The 26,279-nt window shown below is 37.1% G+C and overlaps 1 protein-coding gene across 1 annotated transcript in view; it reads left to right on the top strand.

Annotated features, from left to right (window-relative positions):
• INPP4B (inositol polyphosphate-4-phosphatase type II B) overlaps positions 1 to 26,279 on the top strand; it is a 749,608-nt gene that overhangs the window by 416,673 nt on the left and 306,656 nt on the right. The window contains exons 9-10 of the mRNA XM_046657053.1: positions 6,106 to 6,224; positions 8,292 to 8,408. Coding sequence (XP_046513009.1) covers positions 6,106 to 6,224; positions 8,292 to 8,408 — 236 coding nt within the window. The remainder of the gene's footprint in view (positions 1 to 6,105; positions 6,225 to 8,291; positions 8,409 to 26,279) is intronic.

Genomic DNA, 26,279 nt, shown 5'->3' with positions numbered 1-26,279 from the left:
TTTAATCTAGATGTAATCGCTGGTATAAAATGGTAACTGTGAAACTGTGTAAAGGAGTCCAGTAATTTATTGGACTGGAAACATAACCTAAATTGGCATATCCGTTGATTAGTGGCATCTAATTTTCTGTAGTACAAGGAGCAAGGATATATATGTGACATTTTTGAGAAACCTGACCAAACCTTAAGAATCTGAGAAGTGGATAAAAAAACTGCATTCTAGGCTGCAAGAGTCTTACGCATAACCCTAGGGAAGCGGCTGATTCTCTTAGCGGTAGTAAGATAAGAATGGTGCTCTGGAGGAGCCTGGAAGCTAGATGGTTATTCCCTAAATTCCTGTTTGTATAAGGCCACTTTTCTCTTCAAGATGACCCTGTCTCCTGTACCCTGGCCTTTTTTGCCCTTGAAGGGCATGAATTTCTCTCTTCTGTTTTTCCTAAGAAGAGTCTGTAGAGGGTACAAGAGGTGATCTTTCATCAGAGGAGAGGGTATGATTCCACGGGGCTATGTGGGGTCCTAGCTGTAGCATTCATTTTTAATTGCAAGAAAAAGAAGCTTTATTAGTCTTCACAGCCTTCCTTTTTAATGAAAGAATGTACAGATGAGAGGAGTGAGTCTCTCCAGGACCCCTTGGGCCATCTCAGTTATTAAGATAATACTTTCCTATGGGCCATCACTCTCTAAGTAAAGGAACACTAACTTTTCAGTTAAACTCCCACTTGGATGGTGAGTTGACCTTTTACCTGTAGTACATCTGAGGACAGTCAGAAAATAAAGCTTTCTGGGACCGCCCTGGTGGCGCAGCGGTTAAGTTCCCACGTTCTGCTTCTCAGCAGCCCAGGGTTCACTGGTTAGGATCCCGGGTGCGGACATGGCACTGCTTGGCAAGCCATGAGGCATCCCATATATAAAGTAGAGGAAGATGGGCATGGATGTTAGCTCAGGGCCAGTCTGCCTCAGCAAAAAGAGGAGGATTGGCAGCAGTTAGCTCAGGACTAATCTTCCTCAAAAAAAAAAAAAAAAAAGGAGGGAAGCTTTCTGCTATTTTTGGCTTCTCATTTGGAAGTGCCCAGTCAGAGGTGAAATTAACAAGTCTCAGTGTGCACATCTGGTTTCACAGAAGGCAATATATTAATGATACCTATGATTTCTGAAATTAGCAAACAAACCAGTACAGGGTTTAAAATTTTTTTTATTTGTCTATATGAAAGCAAGAAAGTCCCTAAAAATCGCAGTTATATATTTAATAAAGTGCTTTTATTGAAAAAGAATAAAGTTACACAAAATCAGGAGCAACCTGGAGCATCTTGAGCATTTAATTACTGTAAGAATATTAGATGGATAAAATCCATTTTTGTGTTAATGCATAAGTACATTCATATTAATCTTAATAATAATAAATGAAGGACCTATTATGTGCCTAGCGTTCTATATACATTACTTCATATAATATTTATAACAAGTCTATGAAATTTGTCCTTTTATTTCCATTTTACAAATAAGAAAATAGAGGCTGAAAGAGATAGAGTAATTTATCCAAAGTCACATAGCTCCTTAGGTTAGATCCTGGTTTCAAATAGTTTTATCTCAAGAGAAAGAAAAACCACATTTCTTTATCCTCTATATGCTACGCTGTGTGGTTTCTCCTCTAAGCTTAACTTTCCTTTGGCTAATTTAAGAAGAGAATTGTAGAAATGTGGAAAGTCCCCCACCCCTACCTCCTCTGCTTGTGGCCATTGCTTTGTTCCGGAGGAAAGAGGATAAACTTTGTTAGATGCCACCAGCCCAGAATGGCGAGAAGAGAGATGAAATAGGATGAGGCAAGAAAAATGACCTGACTTACAGAAGAAAGCATTCTGAAAGGGAAAGAGACAGTTGCTTGGATTCAACCATGAGCTCACACTGCCCTGGTGGCTCATGCCATTGCCCTTGGCAGACCCCTCTGCTTATTTGTGTGCTCTCTATCCAATACGGATCTTAGAACAGGATTCGGCCAGTGCTGCTGAATTCAAAGGCACCTGAACCAATAGCTGTGTTCTATTTCAAATTGATTCTTGCTGGGACTGAGCTCTCTGATAGAAGAGTTAAGAGACATTTTTAGGATCCCAGCCAAAGTTGGCTAGAGTAATGGAAAGGTTCCACGGACTCAGTAGACTTGACATGATTTAGAAATGATGGTTGAATGAAGTGAAAACTGATATTTTATTAAAAAAAAGTATTTTGGGGTAGATGGAATATTTAACTCAACAAGAACTCTGAAGATACCTGCCCTTTAGCTTCGGGTCTTTCAAATATTGGAACTACAGGAGCCAAAAATGATCTGTGCTCTCTTCCTAAGAATCTAAGTAGTAGTTTTAAGCATCTAGAGCAGAGGTGGGCAACTTCTGGTCATTAGGTCAAATCCAGTTACAGATATATTTTGTGTGACTCTTACAGCTTTAGCCTACACAGTAACTGGGATTGCAAGCTTTGGACAAATCCTAAAATCAAGCCACAGAGGGCTTTCATTTCCTCAAGCAGTGAGTCTGAAATGAGGTCCCTCTTTTGATGCAGCATAGGCTTTCCAGTTTGCTCAGTGCCTTCCCCTCCCCTGACTTACTGAAGCTCCATTTATTTTTGTCATTACACTTCTACTGGGGATTTTCCTCTACTAGAGTGAGAGCTGTCTGGCTCCTGTACAAATGTGAGCTGGGGGCGCCTGTAGGCATCTCAGGCACAGCTGGCAAGAGAAAATGAGCCCTCAGGTTGTTATTTACTGTAGCAAAGTTAACAGGAAAAATAGTCACTCGTAGCTCTTATTTTTTCTAAAGAAAAGTTTCAAATTATAATTTTTTAAAAAAAATTATTCTATATTGTTATTTTTTCTTCTTTTCAGTAAAAATTAGTCAATTCAGTGGACACAAGCACATTTGAATCCCAACCTATCAACATCTTGTATAATTAAACTCCTCTGGGCTCTGCGCATACTTTTAAATAGCTCAGTCCAAAGAGAAGCCAGTAAAAAGGCAGAAATAAAAGTAAAAATCTACTGATGAGTGAATGATTGCAGAGAGGCATTTATTTGTTACTCCTCATTTGACTTGAGTCTTAAAAAGATGAGATGAAACAAGTGAAGCAAAACCCCAAAACATTCTTTTAGTCTTGTGAGTTGAGGAAGGCCGTTTATGCAGGCCACTCCTAGACTAGAGTTTTGTTTGGGTAGTAGGCAATGGTAAGTACGTCTGGAAGACTGATATAACACTTTTTGAAAACACGTTTTTAAGGCTTCTCAATTGGCTACTGAATTATTCCAATGCCGGTTAAGCTTTATAGCGATCAAATGAGTAATAGCTCCATGAAGCAATCCAATCACTCATCGTTCATCACCCTCCTATACACCTAACGTGTGCATAGGTTTCACTTTATGAAATGCAATGACTCATACACTGGTTTGGTATTTACAAAGAAATACTGGACTTGGTAACAACTTTTAAGGAGCTGTCTGGATATGGCTAAGTCAATAAATCCATTTTACAAAATAACAAAACACCAAATATTGGCAAATGTTGGTAGTAATATTGGTAAATATTAGTATAATGATATTAGTAAACTTTATTTTTGCATAGAAAAGTCCATTCGTAAACAGGGCCTAGTTTCTTTCTCAACTCAACCCTGAGAAATAGGTAGACAGGTGAGGAAATTGAGTATCTAAGCTTTTGTGACCTAACGTCACATAAGTAGAAAACAAGGAATCTGGGACTACAGCTCAGGAATTCTGACTGATTTCAGGATCTTTCCATGACATCTTGCTGTATAAGCCTTGGGGAACAGTAAATGCTCTGGGCTATTGGGAAGAAAAGAGATATGTGCAGCCCAAGATGTGACTTATTTTCTTTGCCTGGTTTTAGCGCTATAGAATATAAAGAAATACAAAATGTCATTATTATTGTTTTACTTCATCACTATCAGGGGATCTGCAAATTGAGTTGGACAGAACATTTCAGTTTAATGGAGATTTTCTCTGTTTTTCTCAAGAGTGAGTCTGAGAGTTTCTCTGATAAAATGGAGAACAGCTGCTCGCTTCTGAGAACTAACCACAGCCCACAACCAAGCCTGATAAGAAATCAGAAAAGGAGTGTCTTATTTGAGCAAAAGTGTCGTAAGATCATATGGTAGAGACTACAGGCAGAGAGTGGGCAAGATGCATGTATTTGAAACAAGGTGACTCCAGCTTTAAAATCCAAGGACAGATATATGTTAGTAAGTGGAGAGAGTGCTGTACTGTGAGCAGAAAACCAAGAGAATGAGTGGTAAAATTAAACACATTCATAAGGCAAGTAGAGGAAATGATCAAAATAACCACCGAAGAAGAGTCAAGTTTAAATCTAGTTGTTTTTTTTTTTCCTTCCGGCAATATGTTGACATTATTGAAACCTCACATCAGTATTTTCTAAAACTGTAGATCTCTTAGGTTAGACAAGAAAGAATCAAGGGAGTGGGTCTTCCAAAGAGAGGTGGCATTGTGCAGAGAGGAATTCGGTAGTCAAGAAAAGAAATGGGGCTGATGGGTGGGACACTAAGGAAACTGCCAGAGATTTCTAGTAATGCAAATGTGAGCACTCATATTCTTGTTCTTAATATGTAAAACTGAAATAATAATTCAAAGCACTGTTTTGAGAAATAAAGAGATAATTAGCAAAATTCCTCAAAAATAGTGAGGGCTAAATAAACTCTAGCTATTCTTTTTTCTACACATGCTTTCTTAAGCCCTCCTGTATTGCTAGAGACATGTGGTTTCAATAAGGAAAAATTATGACAAAATACCAGACAGGAGTAAAAGGATCTCAAAGTCTGGCAAGAAGTTAAATAATTTGCCCAGCATTGCTTAGCTAGGAGAGCTGGACAAACACCAGGCCTGTTTCATTCCAAAGCCCCTGCTTTTTCCTCTATAAGTGAGATGATCTGCAAGCGACTGAGAGGTGATAATTACATTTATAATTTCCTTTGCTTTCAAGTTTCAGATTTAAGCCGTAGTACCTCCATCCCAGTGGAGGGGCTCCTGTAAATGACTGCAGTACCACAGCGTAACTTAAATACTCTGGTCCTTCTCCCCCTTCCCTCACTGGTTAGAAGTTTGGGGTAGGGATTGTATAGAGCCCAGCACACTCTCACCACGAATCCAGGACCCAGGGCCACTTCTCAGTTCCCCCATCACAGCTCCTGCCTGCCTCAGGCCAACAGCTGAGCTGAATTTGAACCCCCGCTGGTGAGGACACTGCATCATACTTAGCACTCCAACTGCAGGTAGTAAAATTACTATTTCAAAGCCAGGGGAGAAAGCATAGTGAGAGGATATGTTGGACTTACTGAAAAAGAATATTTTTCTGGGTTTTTCTTCCCTAAATGGGGGAAACGATATGTGGGAGGAGAAAATACTCAAGGAAATATGGTATGGTGGTGAGAGTCTGTAATATGAGCCTGGTGTCTCAAGGGAAATTTCTTACATTTGTGGCCCCTGGGCAAAAATTAACCCATCCTGATTCTATATTTCTCCCTCCCAGACTTGGCTGGAATCCCAGACAGAGGGTGTTTTTAACATGACCTCTGCCTCTCCCTTGTGGCTTGTGTGCTGTGTGGTAGGATAGCCCCTCTTTCCAGTTTCTGTTCCTGGGTAATGACCGAAAGAGGTCAGCTGTAGAGAAGACATAGGTAAGGACCAAGTGTACATTCGAACCTTTGAACCAATCCAGCCAGTGTCAATAAGGAAGAGAGTGTAAAGTTTCCCGGATATGGCCCAAATCAATTTAGTCAGTCTAGGAGACTAATTACAGTCACTCAAGTCCCTCAGCGGTGTGTGCAGTCATGCATCGGAGCTGTGATCCCAAGGCAGTCGAGACTTACAAGAGCTGCAAATGTGGTCAGTGGAAATGAACTCTCAATTCAGCTCCACAGCACGTGACTTCCTATTCTGTAAGGTACTTCCAAGGGACTTCCTCTGTACAATCAGCCAGTGTCCCAGGAGATTTCATTCAGCACCGTAGCGAAGTTTACTTCCAGCCCGGGACAGAAGTTTTCTCCGAGATATGGTGTTAGTTTCTTTTCTTTCTCTTTCCTCTGTCACTGCCAGCATGCAAGGATCTTGTGGCTCCCGTCCGTGATCGGAAGCTGAATACTCTGGTGCAGATCTCAGTAATCCACCCCGCGGAGCAGAGTCTGACAAGATACTCGAGCACGGAAATTGTGGAGGTGAGCATGCCATCTGCCTGCGTTACTCTCACGCTCGCGCTCTGTCTCTCTCAATCTCTCTCTGGATCTGAGCAAACAGCTAAAATAAGTTAGTTCATGCCCTGTAGCTACGCTGTTACTGTCCTCTGTCATTTGGGAAAGCATACCTGAGGTTATTAAGCATGCGTTGGTAACTTACCAGAATAAACAAACGGAGGAAGAACGTGCCTTTTTCATAAACGATCGTATTTTTCCTTAGTAAATAAAAAAATTTCCACGTTGAATCCTCTAATAGAGCACCAAATAGAGAAAAAAAAAAAAACCCGAATATTTTTAGCTTAAATGGAATGAATATTTATTTTTGGGAAAAGAAGAAAGTCATAAAGTTACCGAGCAAAGTTTTAAACCCACTAAGTATTTTTGCCCTTTTCACTTTTTCTTGTATTCTTCAGTCTGTCTGTGGAAACTTTATATTCTCTGCTGTTGGTTTCTTTTTTTAAAGTATGATTTTTTTCAAAGAAAAGTAGATGATTAATTTGAGAAACTAATGCTTCTAGGCAAAATGTGTAAATATTACTCATTAGATGAGAGATTTCCTATTTACATTTATTGTTAATAATATAATATTCAAAATGTGTCAGGTGGAAACTTGTTATGGTGTTGGATCAGATTCAAAAGAGGAAGTGTTTCCCTTTTGATTATTTTGTTCTCATCACACGTTTCACAACCTTAGTGAATGAGAGATATTTATTTGAGCATCTGGGACTAACGAAAGTGTATTCTAAACTCCTTACCTCTGCATGCTTTTCTTAGACTTGTGAGCCCTGTCTGTTTTGAATGAGGAGTTTCTCTGCCAGAAACTGAGTAGCCTACCCCAGGCCTGGCTTGCTCAGTGCTGACTGGCCCCTTCACGCCGGGTTGATGGAAGAAATGATTCAGACTAAACTCGACTCATTTCTTTAATGGGACTGACCCAGATCCTACATATAGCCTTGAAACTGCCCTTTTGGAACTTGAGGTTCCAATGTTGGTATAATTTGCAGTTAATGCTGTAGTCGAATTAACAAGAATAGTCTTATTCATGTAAAGAAAACTTGACTATGATTGTAAAATTGTTCATTTATATGGAAAACATTTTCAGGTATTATTCCAACTTAATTATTTTTTTAAATATTGTCTTAATTTAAAAGAAAGTATTTATTTTCAGACGTTTCAAAATTTTATATTTGAACATATGTAACTTTTTGGCTGTTTTATTCACTGTCTAACACAGAGTGTAACCAAAAGTAGTATTTGGTGAGTGAAAAGAAGAAAGAGTGAATGAATAAATGAACAACTTGGGTTTTCAGACACTGCCATAGACAGATGGTTTACAGCACTCTAGCAAGTGCCTCAATAATATTTGGCAATATATATATTTAAATATAGTTATAAAATTTAATATTAGATGTCAGCTCTCTAAAAATGAATTTGGAGGCATGGAAATAGCCTCTGCTCTGCATCCTGAGCTAGTAATTTCATAGCCCCAAATCCATCATATTTAGTTTCTTTCATTAGTTTTCAAATCAGTCTGAGAAAAAAACACAGCTAAACATCTAAAAACAAGTGGATACCATCAGAGCATAGCTTTCAGTTGAATCACTATAGAAAGGAAATAAATGGACAGCATGAGATTACCAAATGGTTCTTTCTGAGAAAATAGCTTCGTTTTAATTCAATCAGTCAATATCTTAGATTATTTGCATAAATTACAGGTTATATCCATTAAATGTATTCTAAATCGACTGACAACTGAGTCTAAAGAAGGGCTATGCATATAATGAAAATAGAGTTTTTCAAGACTATTCGCAGCTCTGACAACGATGCAGGGCCATTTACTATCAACAGCTCTATCAGTACTTTGGGGCCTTGGGCCAAGTGGTTGCCCAGGAGCATCACTTGGCAATTCAGCTCTGTCTTCTAATAGAACTACTTCCTAGAAAAACAAACAGACCCGGGCACACTTTCTGCATTCTCATATGTCACTGCGTGCTGCCGACTGCAGTTGCTGCCTTACTGAATCAAAGTTGTCTGCTTGTGCTGTCACAGGGAACAAGAGACCCACTGTTTCTGACTGGTGTCACATTCCCATCTGACTATCCCATCTATGAGGAGACCAAAATAAAGCTAACAGTCTATGATGTCAAGGATAAGTCTCAAGACACTGTAAGTACTTGTACTTCTTTCTTTCTTTGGGAAAGGGAATTATGCTTTTCTAAACTATTGGGTTTTTTAATGTAACTGGCATTTTTCAAAGAAAGTGTTTGTCCTGTGTTTATGTTTATAGTTTACTGGGATTTTTTCCAAATTCATTTGGCCTAGTGCCAAATTGGCAATTGGTTAGGAGCAAAAGCTTTCAAAACAGATTTTCCTCTTTTTCAGAAGGCTGGCTTGAACTTTTGGGTTACATTTTTGTTGTTTTAAGAGTTGCTGAAGGAGTAATATTGTGAGCAGAATGCAAGTGGAAGAGATTAAATAATGTTTGAAAACTTTCTAGGCATTGTAATTATTCTAAAACAGGGGATTGATAAAGTACTCTACTTTCACAGTTGGTTCTTTTACAACTGTATAGAGAGAAACTCCCTCTGTTTTCCTGAAGTTATTCCTGGCACCAAAGCAAGCAGAGGAGGTAACTGGAAGCACTAGGCAGAAGCTTGAATTGGCCTCTTTACGTGAAGGTCATGTAAAGTCCCTGTGGTCTGTTGTCGGAGATTCTTCAGTCTTCCACTTCCTACAGGCTCTGACTTTTCCTCCACTTGAATGAGACCTTATGGGTAAACAGTGAAGTACCCTGGCACTATCTCTAGAAGCCACTCTTAAAATTCTTGGACAGGAGAGAATGCTATTGGGTAGGTGTGGGGAACGGGATGGTTGAAAGGGAACCCTCTCCTTTAAATCTCTCCTGTTAGCATGAATTTTTGTCTGTTTTCAAGGCAGGGGGTTATGGGAGTCTTAATGATCAATGGTGAAGCTCAAGCTAGGAAATACTTTGAAGGCAGGTGGGGCAGTAGGTTCTGGGAGAGTACAGGTTGAAGCTAAGAGGGGCGGCTGGACTTGGAGAATCACACACTACATTGTCTAGGTCTGGGGGAAAGGCGGCTTTAAACTCTGCCCTGCCTTCCCTCACTTAGGCATTTCTGCCCCACTTGACTATTTCTCTTCTTTCCATTCTTTACCACAAAATATATAACATAGATAGATGGTGGGGATGTTTAATAGAGAAAAAATAGTCTATGTTGGAGGAATTTCTACTCATCTTAGTCCCAGGAAAGTTCGTTTGTTTAAAATTGCAGAAGAAATGCCTAATTAAATGCACAGCATATACGTAGACTAGAACAGTTATGGCAGTCCAATACAATTATCTAGAAGGCAGACTGGTTCCTATTCTGCTCACCAGCTTTGTGACTCTGGGAGAGTTAATTCTGGGTGTCTGTTTCTTCGTTTGTAATGTTTACCTTGTGGGGTTGTTGTAAAGATAAAATAAGTTAATATATGTAAAATATTTAGAAGACTAACTGCTACAGATTAATTGATATGTGTAAATTGCTGCTATTATTATGGCAGTTAACATTTTGACTACTGCCTCACGGTCCCTCATAAATGGTAAAAGTCAAATAAGGGAATATTAACCAAAATCTTTTTCCATATTTAATTTGTTTTTTCTTAACTTGTCCTACATTCATTATTTCTGACTTTAAAGAAGAGGGGAAGATAAAACTATTTTAAGAGACAAAAAATTGGGGTGAAAACTGGCAACTTTAAAAAAATGTTTGCTTGGAAGTTTGTTTTTTCCTTTCTCTTTATTCTCCCTGTTTTTGAGGTGACATGGAAAAGGAGTGGACTGCATTGGGAGATCAGGGACCAGGTTTGATAGACTGCACAAAGCCACTGGGCAAGGCTTCCTTTTTCTGCCATAGGAGAGAGAGAAATGGGGGGAACGGGGGAAAAATCATAAAGTTGGGAATGAGGGAGATACGGTTTGAGAGGCTGGTGGGAGGAGGTGATACAACTGGGCCAAGGAGAAAAAAAGCAGAGAAATGATCAGTATGATGGAAAACAAAGCAGCAACTACGGGATTTTATGTTCTTCCAAGCACATGATCAAATTCAATCCTCCCAATAGTGCCATGGCATAGACAGGACAGAAGATGGAAGGGTCACTATGCTACAGAGATGAAAATGTTGCCCCTAAACCCTTGGGTTTGTTAAGTCCTTAGAAATATCAGAGTTAGAATACTAAGTACCAAAGATGTTTCTGTCCCTTTCAATCTCCCTCATTTAAAATGTGCATATCTGTTAATGCTTTAGGGATAAATAATAAGCTTACTCATTAATTATACTTCTTGTTGGCTTCTATTCTGGAAACTAATTATTTAGGGTCTTTTAATGACTTTCTTCCTTGATTGGAGGTGTTATCACGTAAAAGTATTGGATGAACTGGAATTCCTGCTGTGAAATAAGACTTGTGAAATTTGAACATACTTAAGAAATGCAACCGGCTTTCATTTACCAAGTGCTGTTAATTAAGGCATAACCTCTTCCTTAAAATAACTGACAATTAGCTTGGTGATGGAAGTGTAAAGGGAAACACAGTTCATTAATATGCTAATAGTCCCCGTGGACATACAGTCCTTATCCTGGCACCTTTTCTCTCATTTCTTAAGTTTTTCTTTGGGGCAGAGTGGAGTGAGGAAGGGGGAAACAGGAAGTGGTTTTAAAGTACAATTTATAATTATGAGCACTTAGCAACCTAAATATTTTAAGATCATGATACTTTCAAAGCTTAAGAAATGAGATGATGAATATTTGTGTGTTTTGGAAAATTAATGAATTATTTACATGTATTTAAAAGTAGTTTGAATGTTTGATCCTGGCAAACCATTGATCATATTAGGCTGACCCAGGACAATGAGATCTTCTTTACTGGATGAATACTAAGTAGTTGAGTCAGATGACCAACTTGCTTATCTTTTCCTATTGAGTTTATCATTACTAGGAGTTAACCAGTCAAACAAATTTGTTACTTTGCTGTTTCATATTCATTTAAAAACATATTAATATTAGATATTTTTAAAGAGAAATGATAACCTTTCATCTATGCAACTATTATCTAACAACTATTTGTTTTTCTTGTATTCTTCTAAATAACTGATCCTAAGGTTGATTATCTTACTTGTTCACTTCAGCAGAAATGCAATTAATCATTGTAATGAATGAGAAGAGTCCAACAGTTGATTCACAATGACTATTGTTTCCTTGTACTACATCCATCATCCTTCCCATTCATTGCAGTAAGTCTCCCTCTGTGGAAGATGGATAGAGAGCACTTGACAGGTGGGGAGATGGGTATAGTGGTGACAGGGTCATCCTTAGAATTAGAGTGACTTTTTTATTCTTTTCCTCATGGAAAATGAGAAATGGGCTCTTTTAACATCCAGCTGTTTGATGGGGACTTTATGCTTGAAATTGAATCCTGTGGCTAGGATATGCGAGCCCAGGTTCTAACAGGGAAGTTGCTATCTTCTGGATATAGGCTGGTTGTAGGCTCTATTTTAAAACTCCTAGAAACTGAAACAACATAGACAAAAGTATTTTTAGCACATCATTTACAGTCTTCAGCCCTAGGGAAATAAGCTGGGAATCTGGGTCTTTCAGATATTACAGAAAAACCTCAGAGGAAGGAGAAATCTATGAAGGAAAAGAACGTCAACAGGTTGGTCTCTCTTTCTCTTCCTTCCCATGCAAGTGGTGTTTTGGAAGGTACTGAACAAGGCTCTTTCAACACCCAGCTGAGGACAGCCATTAATCTGCAAACATATAGTTAGGTCACAGGATTGATTTTGCTCATGGTAGAAATTTGAATTTCTGATGTATTTTGCAGTATGCACGTTGCCCCATTCCTTTCACTCTTAGAGTAAATAAGTGTTTGCTGTAGCCCCAGCTTGTTAGATGTTCAGCTTACGGGACAGAGTCCCTTGTCCAGGAGACATTGAACATTTCTCAGGTGAGGATATATGTCCTAAGACAGTTTCTGTTACCAGTTACTAGCAATCTCCTATTTATACCTTACGGAAAAAGTGACCTTATCAAGATTGGATGTAAATTTATTGCATCCTGCGTGTGTTACATGCCCAAGGCAATTTAGTTCTAGTACAATTCCCTAGACAGAAGTGTCCAGTTCAGTTTATATGTTTTTCTGTGGAAAATAAAACCATTTACATTTAGTGTACTTTGGCTTGGCTTGATTTTCTACATTGACATGTTAGAAGTTAAAGTCTAACTATAGCTATTGAGATACAAATTCTGTGCGCTGGCTTTCTTCTCTATCTAGAAGATACCGTACAGTAGGTAAGGAAAAAGAAATTAAGATTATTGGTCACTAAGTACATACTAAGCACTGTGTTTAATGTGTTATCTTAAAGTTTATGTTATATAAACTATAGTTTGTTATATTATAGCTATGATATGTTTATAACACAGTTATGTTATAAACTATAATATATTATTGTTTCTTCTTTAATCTCCACAAAACTTCTTTGAGGGAAGTATTATTATGCCCCTTATAAAAAGAAGAAATCGGGATTCTGAAAACTTAAGTAGGCCAAGTTAAAAATCCTTTATTTTTTCCAGGTTACGCTATGGTACATATATTATTGATAGGATTTCCCTCATTTTCACATCCCACAGTATGGTATTTTTTACTTCAACTGATACTTTAAAGGCATTCTTTATGTGGAGCTTAAAAATTGATAAATTGAGGAAAAAAGCCGATATTCCACTATAGGAAAAAACCCATATCCAAAATTTGTAAGCACTTAAATTAAGGATGCATACCTAATTGCAGATGTTTAAATATTTTATAATGAAATGCCAACTACTGTTCATGAAAAAATAGCTGTTATTACCTGTTGTAAAGTGGCTAAGTTTATGTCTCAAGCTTTTGCTTTTTGTCCCCCTGGCCTTGTTTTTCCCTTTTCTTTTATGTGTAAGTACTATGGGGTCCTCTCAACTTGTTCCTTGACTCAGCCTTTGCCTTTTGGAATGCTCCTCTCTGTGTTACGACAGTTCTCAAGGGCAGTTACTGATTCCATACAGAAGTAGTTCAGAGTTCTAGAATGTTACTGCCTTTTGTAAATAACTTCACTACCTTTCTACTGGTTGGTAAGCGGTATATATTTATGAAGAGCATATCTGTATTTTACTGAGATATAATTTACATACAATAAAGTAGACAGATCTTAAGTGTTCAGTTCAATGAGTTTGACGGTTACATATGACCACATAACTTCTACCAAGGCAAGATATAGAACATTTCCATCCTTCCAGAAAGTTCCCTTGTGCCCCTTTCCAGTCAGTTGCCACCCCACACACCCTGAGTCAACCACTTTCCCATATAGACCAACATAGATTTGTTTTTCTTGTTGACATTTGTGTGAATGAAATCATCTAATATGTGCTCTCTTGTATCTGGCATCTTTTGAGATTCGTTCGTGTTGCTGAGTGACTCAGTCTACCCATTTTTATTGCTGAATAGTATTATCTTGTAGTGATATACCACAATTTGTTTATTCATTCTCTTATTGATGGACATTTAATTGCTTCCAGCTTTTGACTATGATGAACAAAGTGTCTGTGAAGATTTGAGTCAAGTATTTGTGTGGATCTTTGATTTTATTTTGAAGGTTAATTACTGAAGAGTTATAATGAATAGGTCATAGGGCAAATGTGTGTTAAACTTTTCTGGAAAGTGTCAAACTGTTCATCAAAGTTATTATATAAGCTTAATCTCCTATTCTTAATTATGTATGAGACTTCTGGTTACTCCACCAACAATGATATTGTCAATCATTTTTATTTAACGTTCTGGTAGGTATGAGGTGGTATCTCATTGTGATCTTAATTTGCATTTTCCTGATGACTAATTATGTTGAGCACATTTTCCTGTGCTTATTGGCCATTCATCTATCTTTTTGTTAAATAAACTGTTTGTTCCAGTCTTTTGCTTACTTTAAAAAATTTTTCTTTTTATTATTTCTAAGAATTCTTCACATTTTATGGATACAAGTGCTTTTGTTAAATATATGTGTCACTGTATTTTTTTGTCTTTGGTTTGCCTGATAATTTCCTTAATGGTGTATTTTGTTGATTAGAAATTTTTAATTCTGATTAAGTCCAGTTTATCAATTTTTTAATTCATAGTTAGTGCTTTTGTGCCCTAAGAAATCTTCCTTCCTTAGGCCATGAGAATATTCTCATGTTTTTTTCCAAAATGTTTTATAGTTCTAGCTTTTATATTTAGGTCTAAATCCATCTCAAATTAATTTTTGTAATAGGAATGAGGTAGGGATCAAAGTTATTTTTTTCTAATGTAGATGTCTAGATATTCTAGCATCATTTGTTAAAAAAGACTCTTTTCTCTATTGGATTTAGGTAGTGCCTTGACTGGAAAATCAATTACCTACTGATACATGCAGACCTATTTCCGGATACTCTGTTCCATTGATCTGTTTATCTAGCTTCATGACAATAACATTATCGTAGCTTTATAGTAAGTCCCGAAATCAGATAAAATCCTCTGTCATTGCCAGCCTGTTCTATTTTATCAAGGTGGTTGTTTTTGTTTTGCCTATTCTAGAGCCTATGTCTTTCCACATAAATTTTAGAACAGCTTGTCAATTTCTTTTAAAAGCTTGTTGGGATTGTAGTTGGTATTGTGTTGAATCTATAGATCAATTTGGAGAGAATGGACATCTTTACTATATTGAGTCTATTGATCTGGAATATGATAGGTATATCATTCCATTTATTTAGGTCTTTAAGCTTTTACCAGCAATGTATTTGTGTTAAGTATACAGGTCATAATATTTTTTAGACTTTTCTAGATATCTAATGGTTTTTTATGCTAAAATACAAGGTATTTTTAAAAAATACAATTTCTTTTTTTTTTTTTTTTTGAGGAAGATTAGCCCTCAGCTAACTACTGCCAGTCCTCCTCTTTTTGCTGAGGAAGCCTGGCCCTGAGCTAACATCCGTGCCCATCTTCCTCTACTTTATATGTGGGATGCCTACCACAGCATGGCGTGCCAAGCGGTGCCATGTCCGCACCTGGGATCCGAACCAGCGAACCCCAGGCTGCCGAGAAGCGGAACGTGCGAACTTAACCACTGCGCCACTGGGCTGGCCCCAAAAATACAGTTTCAATTGTCATTTGCTAATAGGAAGAAATACAATTATTTGTATATTGACCTTGTATCTAATAACCTTGCTAAATTCACATAATAGTTCTAAAGAATTTTTTTATAGATTCCATAGAGTCTTGTAAATACACAATCATGCTATCTGTGAATAATGAAAGATACATATTTCCCTTTCCAGGCATTGTACATTGTATCTTTCCTTATTGCACTGGCTAGGTATGATTTTCACTACAATATTGATAGAAGTGGTAACAGTGGAATTCCTGATTTTGCTCCAAAACTTAGAAGTGTTTCATATTTCACCATTAAATATGATCTTAACTGTAGCTTTTTCATAAATGCCTTTTATCAGATTGAGGAATTCCTTTTCTATCGTTTTTACTATGAATGGTGTTGAATTTAGTCAAATTATTTTTTGGTATGGATTGAGATGCTTATATATTTTTCTTATTTATTCTGTTGATGTGTGAGTTACATTAATTCATTTTTGTTTGTTAAACCAGCCTTAGATTCCTGGAGCAATTTTTTCAGCTCACTGCTCTCCTACCTCTCTCCCAAGCTTCTTCTTAGTACGTGGTGGAATCAATCTCTGATCTGCTGCCTGTGCTTTAGAGAAAGCCCTGTGGGAACGAGTAGATGGATGAGTGAGACTCAGGCTGTGGTTAGGGCTCTTGAGGATTCAAATGTCTCATGGCAGGTCACATGGCTCATTCAAAGTTCATTCAAAGATCCTCCTCTTCCTGCTGCTCAGCCAAGGTTGATTCTAGCCATGAGCATTTCTTCTTCTAGGAAGGGTCTGTCACTCTCTGTATTTTTTTCATTTGGTTTATTTACACCCTCAGTTTTCTGAAGGGTTTAACAAAAGCTATGGTTTGTTAGTGTATCTCACTTCTCAGTGTTCCAATGGGAGTGACAGTCTCTTGCAACATTTTACATCTTAACCAGAAGCAGAAGTGCTAGATATTTAACTTCTTCCTTTTAGCATTTATGCTACTCTCTATATATTTGCATTCCCCTCTCTTTTATTTCTCCTTCTCTGTACTTTACATATCAAGTGCATTACACTCTATGCTGCTCTTTACATTGTTTTTTCTTTTCACTCATATTCCTGTTCTTTCTTTATGCTACTGCCTTCTGCACTCACACAGAGTTCTTCTATATTGTCTGCTCAGGGATTTTGTTTTTTGTTTTTGTTTGGACTTCCACAACAGAGGAAAGGGTATTCATTGATACGTCTTCACTTTCCTCAAGAAGGTAATGGTGTTCGCATGGAGAAAGACTGGCTCTTTGACCGTGAAATAAGAAAATGAATTACTCTTGAAGCAGAACAAATTTAAAATCTTTTGGCCATAGCAGAGTGGCTGGTCGACTATGAGGTAGCCACATCCTTATTTCATGGAGATCAGCACAACTATAGTTTCAGTATTTTCACCCTTTACTGTCTACAAATGTGTGAGTTATAGAAACATTGTTTAACCTGGCTTTAAAAAGAAAAAACAATACCTGGAGTTAATTTGCCTTTTTCCGCTTAAAACAGAAATGATTAGGTCAGACCATTTTCTATTCTCTTTTCAAAACTGGGCAAGTGTATTAATGTTAATCACAAACAGAGACGCATAATCTACCCTGTGTTTCCTAAGGGTATTCTGGACTCTTACTGAGTCCTACCTCCATCCATCATTCAAGAATGGCTTTTAATTTTCCACTCTCGTAGGTTTTGAGCAGGGAGCATTTTTTTTTTTAGGCATTAAAAGATCACTGAGAAGAGTGGTTGCAGGAGTTGCAGGTGAGTCTAGTTTGGGACTCTGGAGTCCATGGATTGAAATTTAGTCATGATTGCATAAATCTAATTTGATAGATGTCTGCTCCAGAAGTTTTAGGAAGGTCTCTGATCCCTTATCATAAGGGAGCAGAAATTTAGGCAGTCAGTTTTGAACCAGGTATATAGCTTACGTGGGGAGTAGTTACTCTTTCAGATACCTTTTATGGGTATTGTTTTACAAATCTCCGTAATAGGTCCCTAAGCAATATAACCTGCCTATGGATGCTGGGGGGAGGGGATAGAAAGCTTCCGTTGTCTATTTTATGAAGGCTAGATAAGTGTATACCTGAATCTGATGAAAGTTTTAAAAAAACTTTAACTGAATTTCAGTTAAAAATAAGTACAAAAATTATAAATGAAATAGTATTCAGTAGAATTCATCTATGTGGAAAAAGAAAAATATGCTCTAAGAGTTTATTTCAGGAAAGCAAGAATGGCTCAATATTAGTACATCTATTAACATAATACATTTTATCAATAACTAAAGGAGAAAACTCATTTGGTTATGTCAATGAACGCTAAAGAGGCATTTAATAAATCTAATGGCCACATCTAATAGAAAAAGAAATCGATTACATTATAGGAATATAATAAAAGTCTATCCTAGTAAGATAATATAAATGTTCTAAACAATTAAATGCTAAAATTATTTCAATTAGACACCAAATTACCCACTATCATTATTATTATTCAACATTTTCTTGGAGGCTATAGAAAATACAATGAGGAAATTATATTACTTGTATAAAATATGGAAGGCAAGAAACAAAACTATTTTTTTGTTGATATGATTTAAATGTCTAGAGAGCCCAAGAGACTTCAGTAAATAAAGACCAAATTTGATAATTTGGTAAGTTGGTTGGTTACAAGATAAATATATTTAAAAATCAATGGTTTCTCTCTTTTATTGTATAAATTACTTAGGAAAGTATAAAATCTTATTGAAGGCTATAAAATAAGACGTTTACAAAAGGCAAAACATACCTGTGTTGGAATAAAAGTAAATAACATAAAATATAAATTGTCCCAAATTCACTTTATAAGCTTAGTATAATTCCAAATAAAATATCAAAAGTATTTTTTATGGAGAGGGATGTTGAGGATTGTATAACATGATCTTAAAGTTTATTTAAAAAAATCAATATCCAAGAATAGCCAAGGACATTTTTTAAAAGAGTAGTAAGACTTGCCCGATTAGACATCGAAATATAACGTAAAGCCACTGCAATCGGATGTGTATGGTTTGATCATAGGAATGGACAAATAGAGAAGTGAGGCAGGATGTCAAATCCAGAAGCAGACTCCAGGATACATGGATAATTAACACTGATTTAGATGGCTTTAATTCAGTAGGTAAAGAAGGGATTATTTAACATAAAAAAAAGTGCTTAAATGATGATCCATCTGGAACAAAATAATATGACAGTCTCATCATGTTCCATGTATAAAAATACATTTCAGGTGGATTAATTAAATGTGTAAACTAAATTACATTTAAACTCCTACAAGGTAATCTAAGAGACTGTGTAATCTAGAGGCAGGCGCTGGGGAGGGAGGGTAAGGAAAGTTTTTCTAAGAATGGGAGGACAGAAAGGACTGGAATTGGATTATATGGAAATCTACACTATTTATGTGGGAATATATGGCATAAACAAGAGAAAAAAAGTAGACACGGAAAATTAGATGCAAGCCAGAGAGTGGTGGAATAATCCTTAAAATATTTAGAGAGTTCTTCCAAGTTTAGAAGAAGGGTCAAAAAATTGAGCAAAGTATTGGAGAGGTGGTCCTCAGAAATATAGATTCAAATGACCAAGAAACATGAGAAAATGTTGTAATTATTTTCTTAGAAACACAAAATTAAAATAGCAATGAGATCATCAATTTTTACTAAGAAACTGGCAAAAAATTTAAAGACCGTTGTGGGCAGGAATGTGGGAAAACTGCGCTCTCATACAGTGCTGATTGAATGTAAAATTTTACAACTTTTAAAAAAAACCAATTTTCCAGCATCTATTAAAATGAAAAATAAGTGTACACTGATGTAGCATGTTACTCAACCTCACCGAAGTAGAATGCCAGTACGCAAGGTTATATGGAAAAGAATGTTTTAGTATTCCTCATAATAGTGAAAAAATTAGAAACAGAGTGAATGCCTATCAGTAGAGGAATGCATGAATAAATTCTGGTGTATCCAAACTAGAGACATTATGAAGCCTTAGAAAAGAAGGATGTAAGTAATTAGGACTCTAAAAGCAGACTTGGAAGATCCATAAGGTGTTACATAATTGAGAAAAGCAAGATGCGGGATATGGAGTGTAATATAATTCCATTTTTAAAACACTAATAATGAAAAATGCCTTTATATATATATTGTTTATATTTAAGTAGTATATAATTGTATATGACTATCATGAGTATGTAGAAAAGTACAGGAGGATAAATGTAGTGGATGGAATTGGGGAGGAGAGTAGTAGATGATGAGGGGAGAGAAAAAAACATGAAATAAAATAATCATATCATAAAACAGTCATGTTAATGGATTTTCCGAAAGATTTCTTTATTTTTAATCAAATAGAATTAATGTAACTTAGACAGATGAATGTCGTTTCCATTACTTCCACACAAAATACATTGTCCAGAGAGGATGTCACTTTTGAATCCTGAGGAGGGCAGTCAGAGTCCCGGATGGGAGGGAAGTGGAATGAAGTGGCCGCCTGTAAGAATGCTGGCAGATCCCTGACAGGGACTTCAGTGCCTGGGGAGATGTGAGGGACCTGCTGTCAGGGATCATCTGTAGGGAATGAAGGCAGTAGCTGAAAACATCACCAAGGCCAGTCAGAGCAGAAGAGGAAGAAAATGGCCATCATTTGTAATACTCGATGAAGTAGCCCCTGAAATAGCTAGGAGGAACCTGTAGGGGATCTGCAATCGCAAGTGGGAGCACTGTCTTGTGCATGGTAGAGTCAGTAAACTGGATAGTGGATTCATACTGCAAAGTGGTTCTAGGAGCACTGATCTTTTTACCTGCTAACACCAATCGAATGGGCTGATAACTGACCACTGAGATTTGTGAGTCTAACTTGGGCCCTGAACTGAGAGAGAGTTATTTTTGCTTGAGTTATCTCCCTTGACTCTGGGATATTTAACCTTATTCTTAGGGTTTTCAAGAATTCCCCAGTTGTTACCATTTGTCCGATGGCTTAGGCCTTTAGTGCCTGGCTGGCCAGCCTGGTCTTGTTCTCGCAGCAGCTTTCTTGGCACAGCTGTAAGTGCAGGTGGAAGCTTAGTGAACACTCTGTCTGATGGGAGTGATCCCTGAAACAGACCCACATGGGCACTGAGGACACGTGTCCTGCGTTGGCTTCCCATTCCTGCTTAGTTTTGCAAAGCTGAAATGTGATGTGTTGCCAAAACATTTCTTCTGATTAGAAAGAAGCAGAAACTAGTGATTTCAAAGGTTAGTCTGCTTCAGCTGGGAATAGCTTTTAATTACCGTCAGTTTACATACGCTGCACAGCAGGAACAAAAGGAAATTCTAAAGAAACATAGGCTTTCCTTTGAGTCATTTGAATGGAATGATAATTACAACTAGGTCCAGGCTGCTATTTAAATTTGCATGAAAGTTATTTTTAAACTTACTGAGGAAAGTTGTGTATATCAAGGCAGAAGGTGATGTCACATTCTGAAAAATGTTAAGGGACATCTGTTTCCACATCACAAAGATTTTCTCCTCATGTCGCCATGAGCCAGGTTACTTAGGTTTCATGGCATTAAGTCAAGCTGTCTTTTAAGATGTGCTCGTTGAGGATGGAGCTAAATGCTGTGGTGGCAGCTGTTCCTTATATCTTGTCCTAAGGAATTCAGTGTGTGAATTCACAATAATATTGGTCTTTCATGCAAACTTGGGTAATAGTGTTTAACTATGATAGAGAAAGCAGCTTTTGGAAGGTACTATAGAGATTTGTTTAATCAGATATATAGGGTTTATAGGGATATTTAGTATTTTAAATAATATACTGATTTTTTTAAACTACTATTTTGTTTTTTTTGAAAAGGGCATCGATAGTCATATCAGTGTTTTGGAATATGTGAAAGCAGTTTCCCAAGAAAATCTTAACAGGGTAGGATTTAAATATAAACAAGAGCTCACCCACCTCAAACCCCAGCCCGCCCCTACTCGGAATTGGAAGCATATGTTATAGCTACCACATTTGCTTTTCATTCCTGAGTGTAAGTTGAGGCGTAGTGAAATGTGCATAGCAGCTTGCTCTGGCCTCAGAGCAACAGAGAAACTGGGGCCTCATTTTAAAAACTCTAGACATTTGCTTGTGTATTCACATACACATCTACACACAGTTTTAAAAATGAATATGTACATTGATTAATAGTCACAAATTTGTATGTATGTGTACATTAGGTAAGGCTTTAAACTTTAAATTCCAGGATTGAATTCATTTGTTGCCCCAAAAAACCCAGAAATATCCTTAGGGCAATGTAAGTATTCAGAGAAATTTTCTTCTCTCTGTAAAAAGAACCTTTCCAGTTAGCGTAGGTTTAAGGGCAGAAACATGTCTTTCAGATGCTGTTGTACTGCCTTTCCCATCCTGCTTTCCCCAGCACACACATGGCATAAATAGTTGCTTTCCCTTGGCATTAGTTTCTTTGACTTTGGACTTGCAACCTAGACGTGTATCAGAGAAAAGATGATATCAAACTGGAGATGAATTCTAATTGACCATCAGAGGCATTTGAAAACCCCAGCAGTGGATGCCAGGACAAGGTTTCTGAATGCCAATATGGGAAAATCAGGTTCACATAGAGTTGGAAATAGCTGTAGCATGGACATTTTCAAATTTGAGATCAAGGATACAACTCTTTGTCCCCTCAAGGGTTCCTTCTTGATCATGATGCCACATTGAGAACAAAGAACATAAAATATAGAGTCACAGGTCTAATCTCTGCTACTTAGTTGTGTGACCCAGACAAGTTATCAGTTTCCCCAGCTCTGAAATGGAGACTATAATACCTACCCTGTCTACTACTGGGAGGAAAATCAGCTAACACAAGTAAAAGTGCTTTGGAAACTAAAAATTCATTGGAAATGCAGGTATCATTATGATTTACTGCAAATACTATTCTTGCATAGGACATTCTTTCCTGAGTAACACTGGTATATTTCCCAGAGAAGGATTAGTGGTTTCATGGTATCAGACTCATCAAGGTTGACCGCATTTCCAGTGAATTGATCTGTCTGGATATTTCATCTGTGTTCTTATGAGAAGATTTGTGGCTGGGTGCAGATCCTATGCTGGTACACCAGAACTGTTTCAGTTTGAAACAAAGGAACAGCAGTGAATAAGAACCTATTTTCTCTGTTTTTATTTTAGTATGTCCTTAGTCTGATACTCTGCATTCTGATACTCCAACATTCATTTCCCGAGTATTTCTTTCCAAAAGGTGAGAAACCACAGAAGATGATTGCAAAGGCAGACCCACATTTTCCATTGTAATAGTCATTTTGATACCTGATTCTCATCTTTTAACTTGGGTTACAAACAGCAGTGTGTCCATGGGTCTGTCTCTGAAACCACACATGAGAAAGAATAAGAGAAAAAACCCCTCTTGTTTAAGATTCACTTTTCAAATCATAGTTCCATCTGATGGACTGACCAGTAACTCACCCTATCCCTCTTTTTACTCTTCCAGCTCTGAGTCATCATAAAGTTTAAATTTTGAGACATTATTCAAACTGCCCAAAATGAAAGATTTTACAGCATGACAGAGAATAAAGAATTCTTTTCTACCTTCCTCACAATCTTGCTTTCTTTTCTTTCTCAAGACATTTATCAGACTAAAGACTCACAGAATGTTTCTTCTCTAGCCTGACCTCATGAAATTCATGAATGCTTAACTAGATGAGATGTTTGAAGGAAGTTCTGAGACCATAGCCATCTAAAAATTGTGAAAAAGCATTTTTTTTCTTCTATGCAGAAAATGCTTTAACCATTTAGACTCTCAGAAACACCAAAAATAAGACAGAAGAAAGGCTTAAGTGTTATTCATTAATTAAAAATCAGATCAGAGTACAATTAATGTGACTGGGTGGCAGATTAAAGGGGAGGATTATCTTACCTTACAGCCACACATATCACTTCACCCTTTACAGCAGGGTAAATTCTGTTTGGGGCATCCCAGAAAATAAAGAACAAATAAATGATATAAAACAGCAATAATTACAAAGAATTTGTACATACAGTATCACATTTGATTCTCATAGGAACCTGTTGTGTCACCTAGAGACCCTGTTGTGTCAGGGAGCTGGAAAGTAAATTTAAAAAATTTGTTCAAGGTCCTATTGAAATGCCAACCAGCATCTGTCTTCTGATAGTGAACCCATTGGACTGTAGGAGTTTCTCAGGAACAGTATTAAGTTCCTGACTCTAATAATAATTTGATTTTGATGAGACTTTCAATCAATCCATGGCTGAAGATAACCACACTTGTAAATATGGTTAAGAACTCCCTCTTTAAGTTGACCTTCAGTAACAGGAGAGGGGGAATACTTTTTGAAGCCTCTGTGGATACCTAGAGTAACTGCCTTGGATAATGCATCTTGCTCATGGGGTCAGTGTATCTCAGTACAGGTGCAAAAATGCCCTGATGGCCTTTTGATTGTTCATTTCAGTTTGGATAAGCCTACCTTAGGTTGCTGTATAATAGCTATGGTAATTGTACAGCAGTATTATTTAGTGCCTCTCTCAGGTTAGCTGAGTTACTGCATGTGAGACTTCAGTGTTGATGAAGTGACATTCAGGAGGAGCTAAGCTATGTTGTCAAGTCATTATGAGATCTCACCCCAGGATGCTGATAATGTCAAGATAAAAATAGTCAAGTGAGGAGGAGAGCTATGTATCTTAATGCTGTTTCCTCTAATTGGAAGTTCTTAGAGATTATACCATGTTTAGTCAAGTCACAATTTATTAATTCACTTAAATATTTTTATACTTATTCTGTAAAATATTGCATATATTAAGGCATAAAGAGACAACAAAAGGCTTCTTTATATCAATTTGATTTTTGTTATGATAAATCCAACATGCAAGTGTGATATCCATCTGGAAATATCTAGGCAATCATTTGGAAATAGGTGTAAAGAATTAAGGGAAAGTGACAAGATTTATATTTTTTAGAACAATTTAACAGTAGCTTAAATAATTAGGCTTTATTTTTTCTCACATGGCAAGGAGGAAAGAATTAGTATCATCTAATTTTGTACCTTTTATTCAAGAAAGTAAACCTGTGTCAGATTCCTTCTTGCATCTCATTGGCTAGAATTGTGTCCCATGATCACCAATAATAACAAGGAAGGCTGATAAAGCAAGTACATGTTCTTCCAAACTTTCTATATTGGGATGTGCAAAAAAGAAGCACATTGGGAATGACTTTTGAATTAGGCAGGTAACTACAGGATTTCGAATAAAGATTTGGAAGGCATCTTTACAGAACTGATCTTTGAAAATGAGAGAATCGGTGTCATCCTCGTGGCCAAGTGGTTAAGTTCGAGCGCTCTGCTTCGGCAGCCCAGGGTTTCGCCAGTTCAAATCCTGGGCGTCGACATGACACTGCTCATCAAGCCGTGCTGAGGTGGCATCCCACGTGCCACAACTAGAAGGACCCACAACTAAAAATACACAACTATGTACTGGGGGGCTTTGGGAGAAAAAGGAAGAATAAAAAAGTCTTTAATAAAAAAGAAAATGAGAGAATCAAGAAAGAAAAATAGAAAAAAATGATCAAAGTCAGAACCTTGGAAAATAATATGTGGAGAATGAGAGATAATCAGTTTTCAGTAAAAGATACAAAGCAATGTCTCACATGTTAGGATGGTTACTGTAAAAAAACCAAAAAATAACAAGTGTTATTTCTCCATGACTAGGATGTAGAGAAATTGGGACGCTTGTGCACTGCTGGTAGCAATGCAAAATGGTGCAACTGCTATGGAAAATAGTATGGAGTTTCCTCAAAAAATTAATTATCATACAATCCAGCAATCTCACTTCTGGGTATTTTTCCAAAAAATAAAAATCATGATCTCAAAGAGATATTTTCACACCTATGTTCAAAGCAACACTATTTATAATAGCCGAGAGCTGAAAGCAACCCCAATGTCTATCGATGGATGAATGGATAAACACAATGTGGTGTATACATACAATAGAATATTATTCTGCCTTAAAAAGGAATGAAATTCTGTCACATGCCACAACTGGATGAACTTGGATGGCACTGTGCTACATGAAAAAAGCCAGTCACAAAAAGACACATATGTCTCACATATACGAGGTATCTAAAGTCAATTTTAGAAACAGAAAGTAGAATGGTGGTTACCAGGGGCTGGGAAGAGGGGTAAAAGGGAAGTTGTTGTTGTTTAGTATAAATTTCAGTTTTGCAAGATGAAAATGTTTTGGAGATCTATTTCACAACCATATGAATATACTTAACACTACTGAGCTGTACACTTAAAAATGGTTAAGATGATAAATTCTTTGTTACATGTTTTTTTACCAAAATTAAAAAAAAAAAAAAGCCTCAGCTTTCTGCTTTGGCAGCTTAGGGCTGGGGCCTGCAAAGCTGAATTTCTAACAAGTTCCCAGGTGATGCAGGTACGCCTGGTCTACTGATCGCACTTTGGGAATCACTGCTCTGACAAGACTTAACGCTCAACCCTCTGTCTCTGTGTCTAACTCTCCTTCAAACTGTGAACTCCTGCAACAGGAACTGTCGTGTTTGTCTTTGTATCCCCAGATTCTAACCCACTGTTCGTTCCTGAATAAATTTGTGTTGAATAAATGAAAAAGATAGAAAAAAGGTTAAAAGCAGTAAAGGAAAAAAAAAAAAAAAAATGAAGGGAACCAGATAGCACAGTGTCCTAGAAACCAAATTAGTGGAGAGCTTTAACATAGAGAGGAAGGTCAGTGTGGCCTAGATCTGTAGATATACCAAGGAAGATGGAAAAAAA

The sequence above is a fragment of the Equus quagga genome, chromosome 3 (genome assembly GCF_021613505.1).
Source record: "Equus quagga isolate Etosha38 chromosome 3, UCLA_HA_Equagga_1.0, whole genome shotgun sequence".
Taxonomy (NCBI): Eukaryota; Metazoa; Chordata; class Mammalia; order Perissodactyla; family Equidae; genus Equus; species Equus quagga.
Note: the sequence above shows the minus strand (reverse complement) of the source record. Positions and strands in the feature narration are given on the sequence as shown.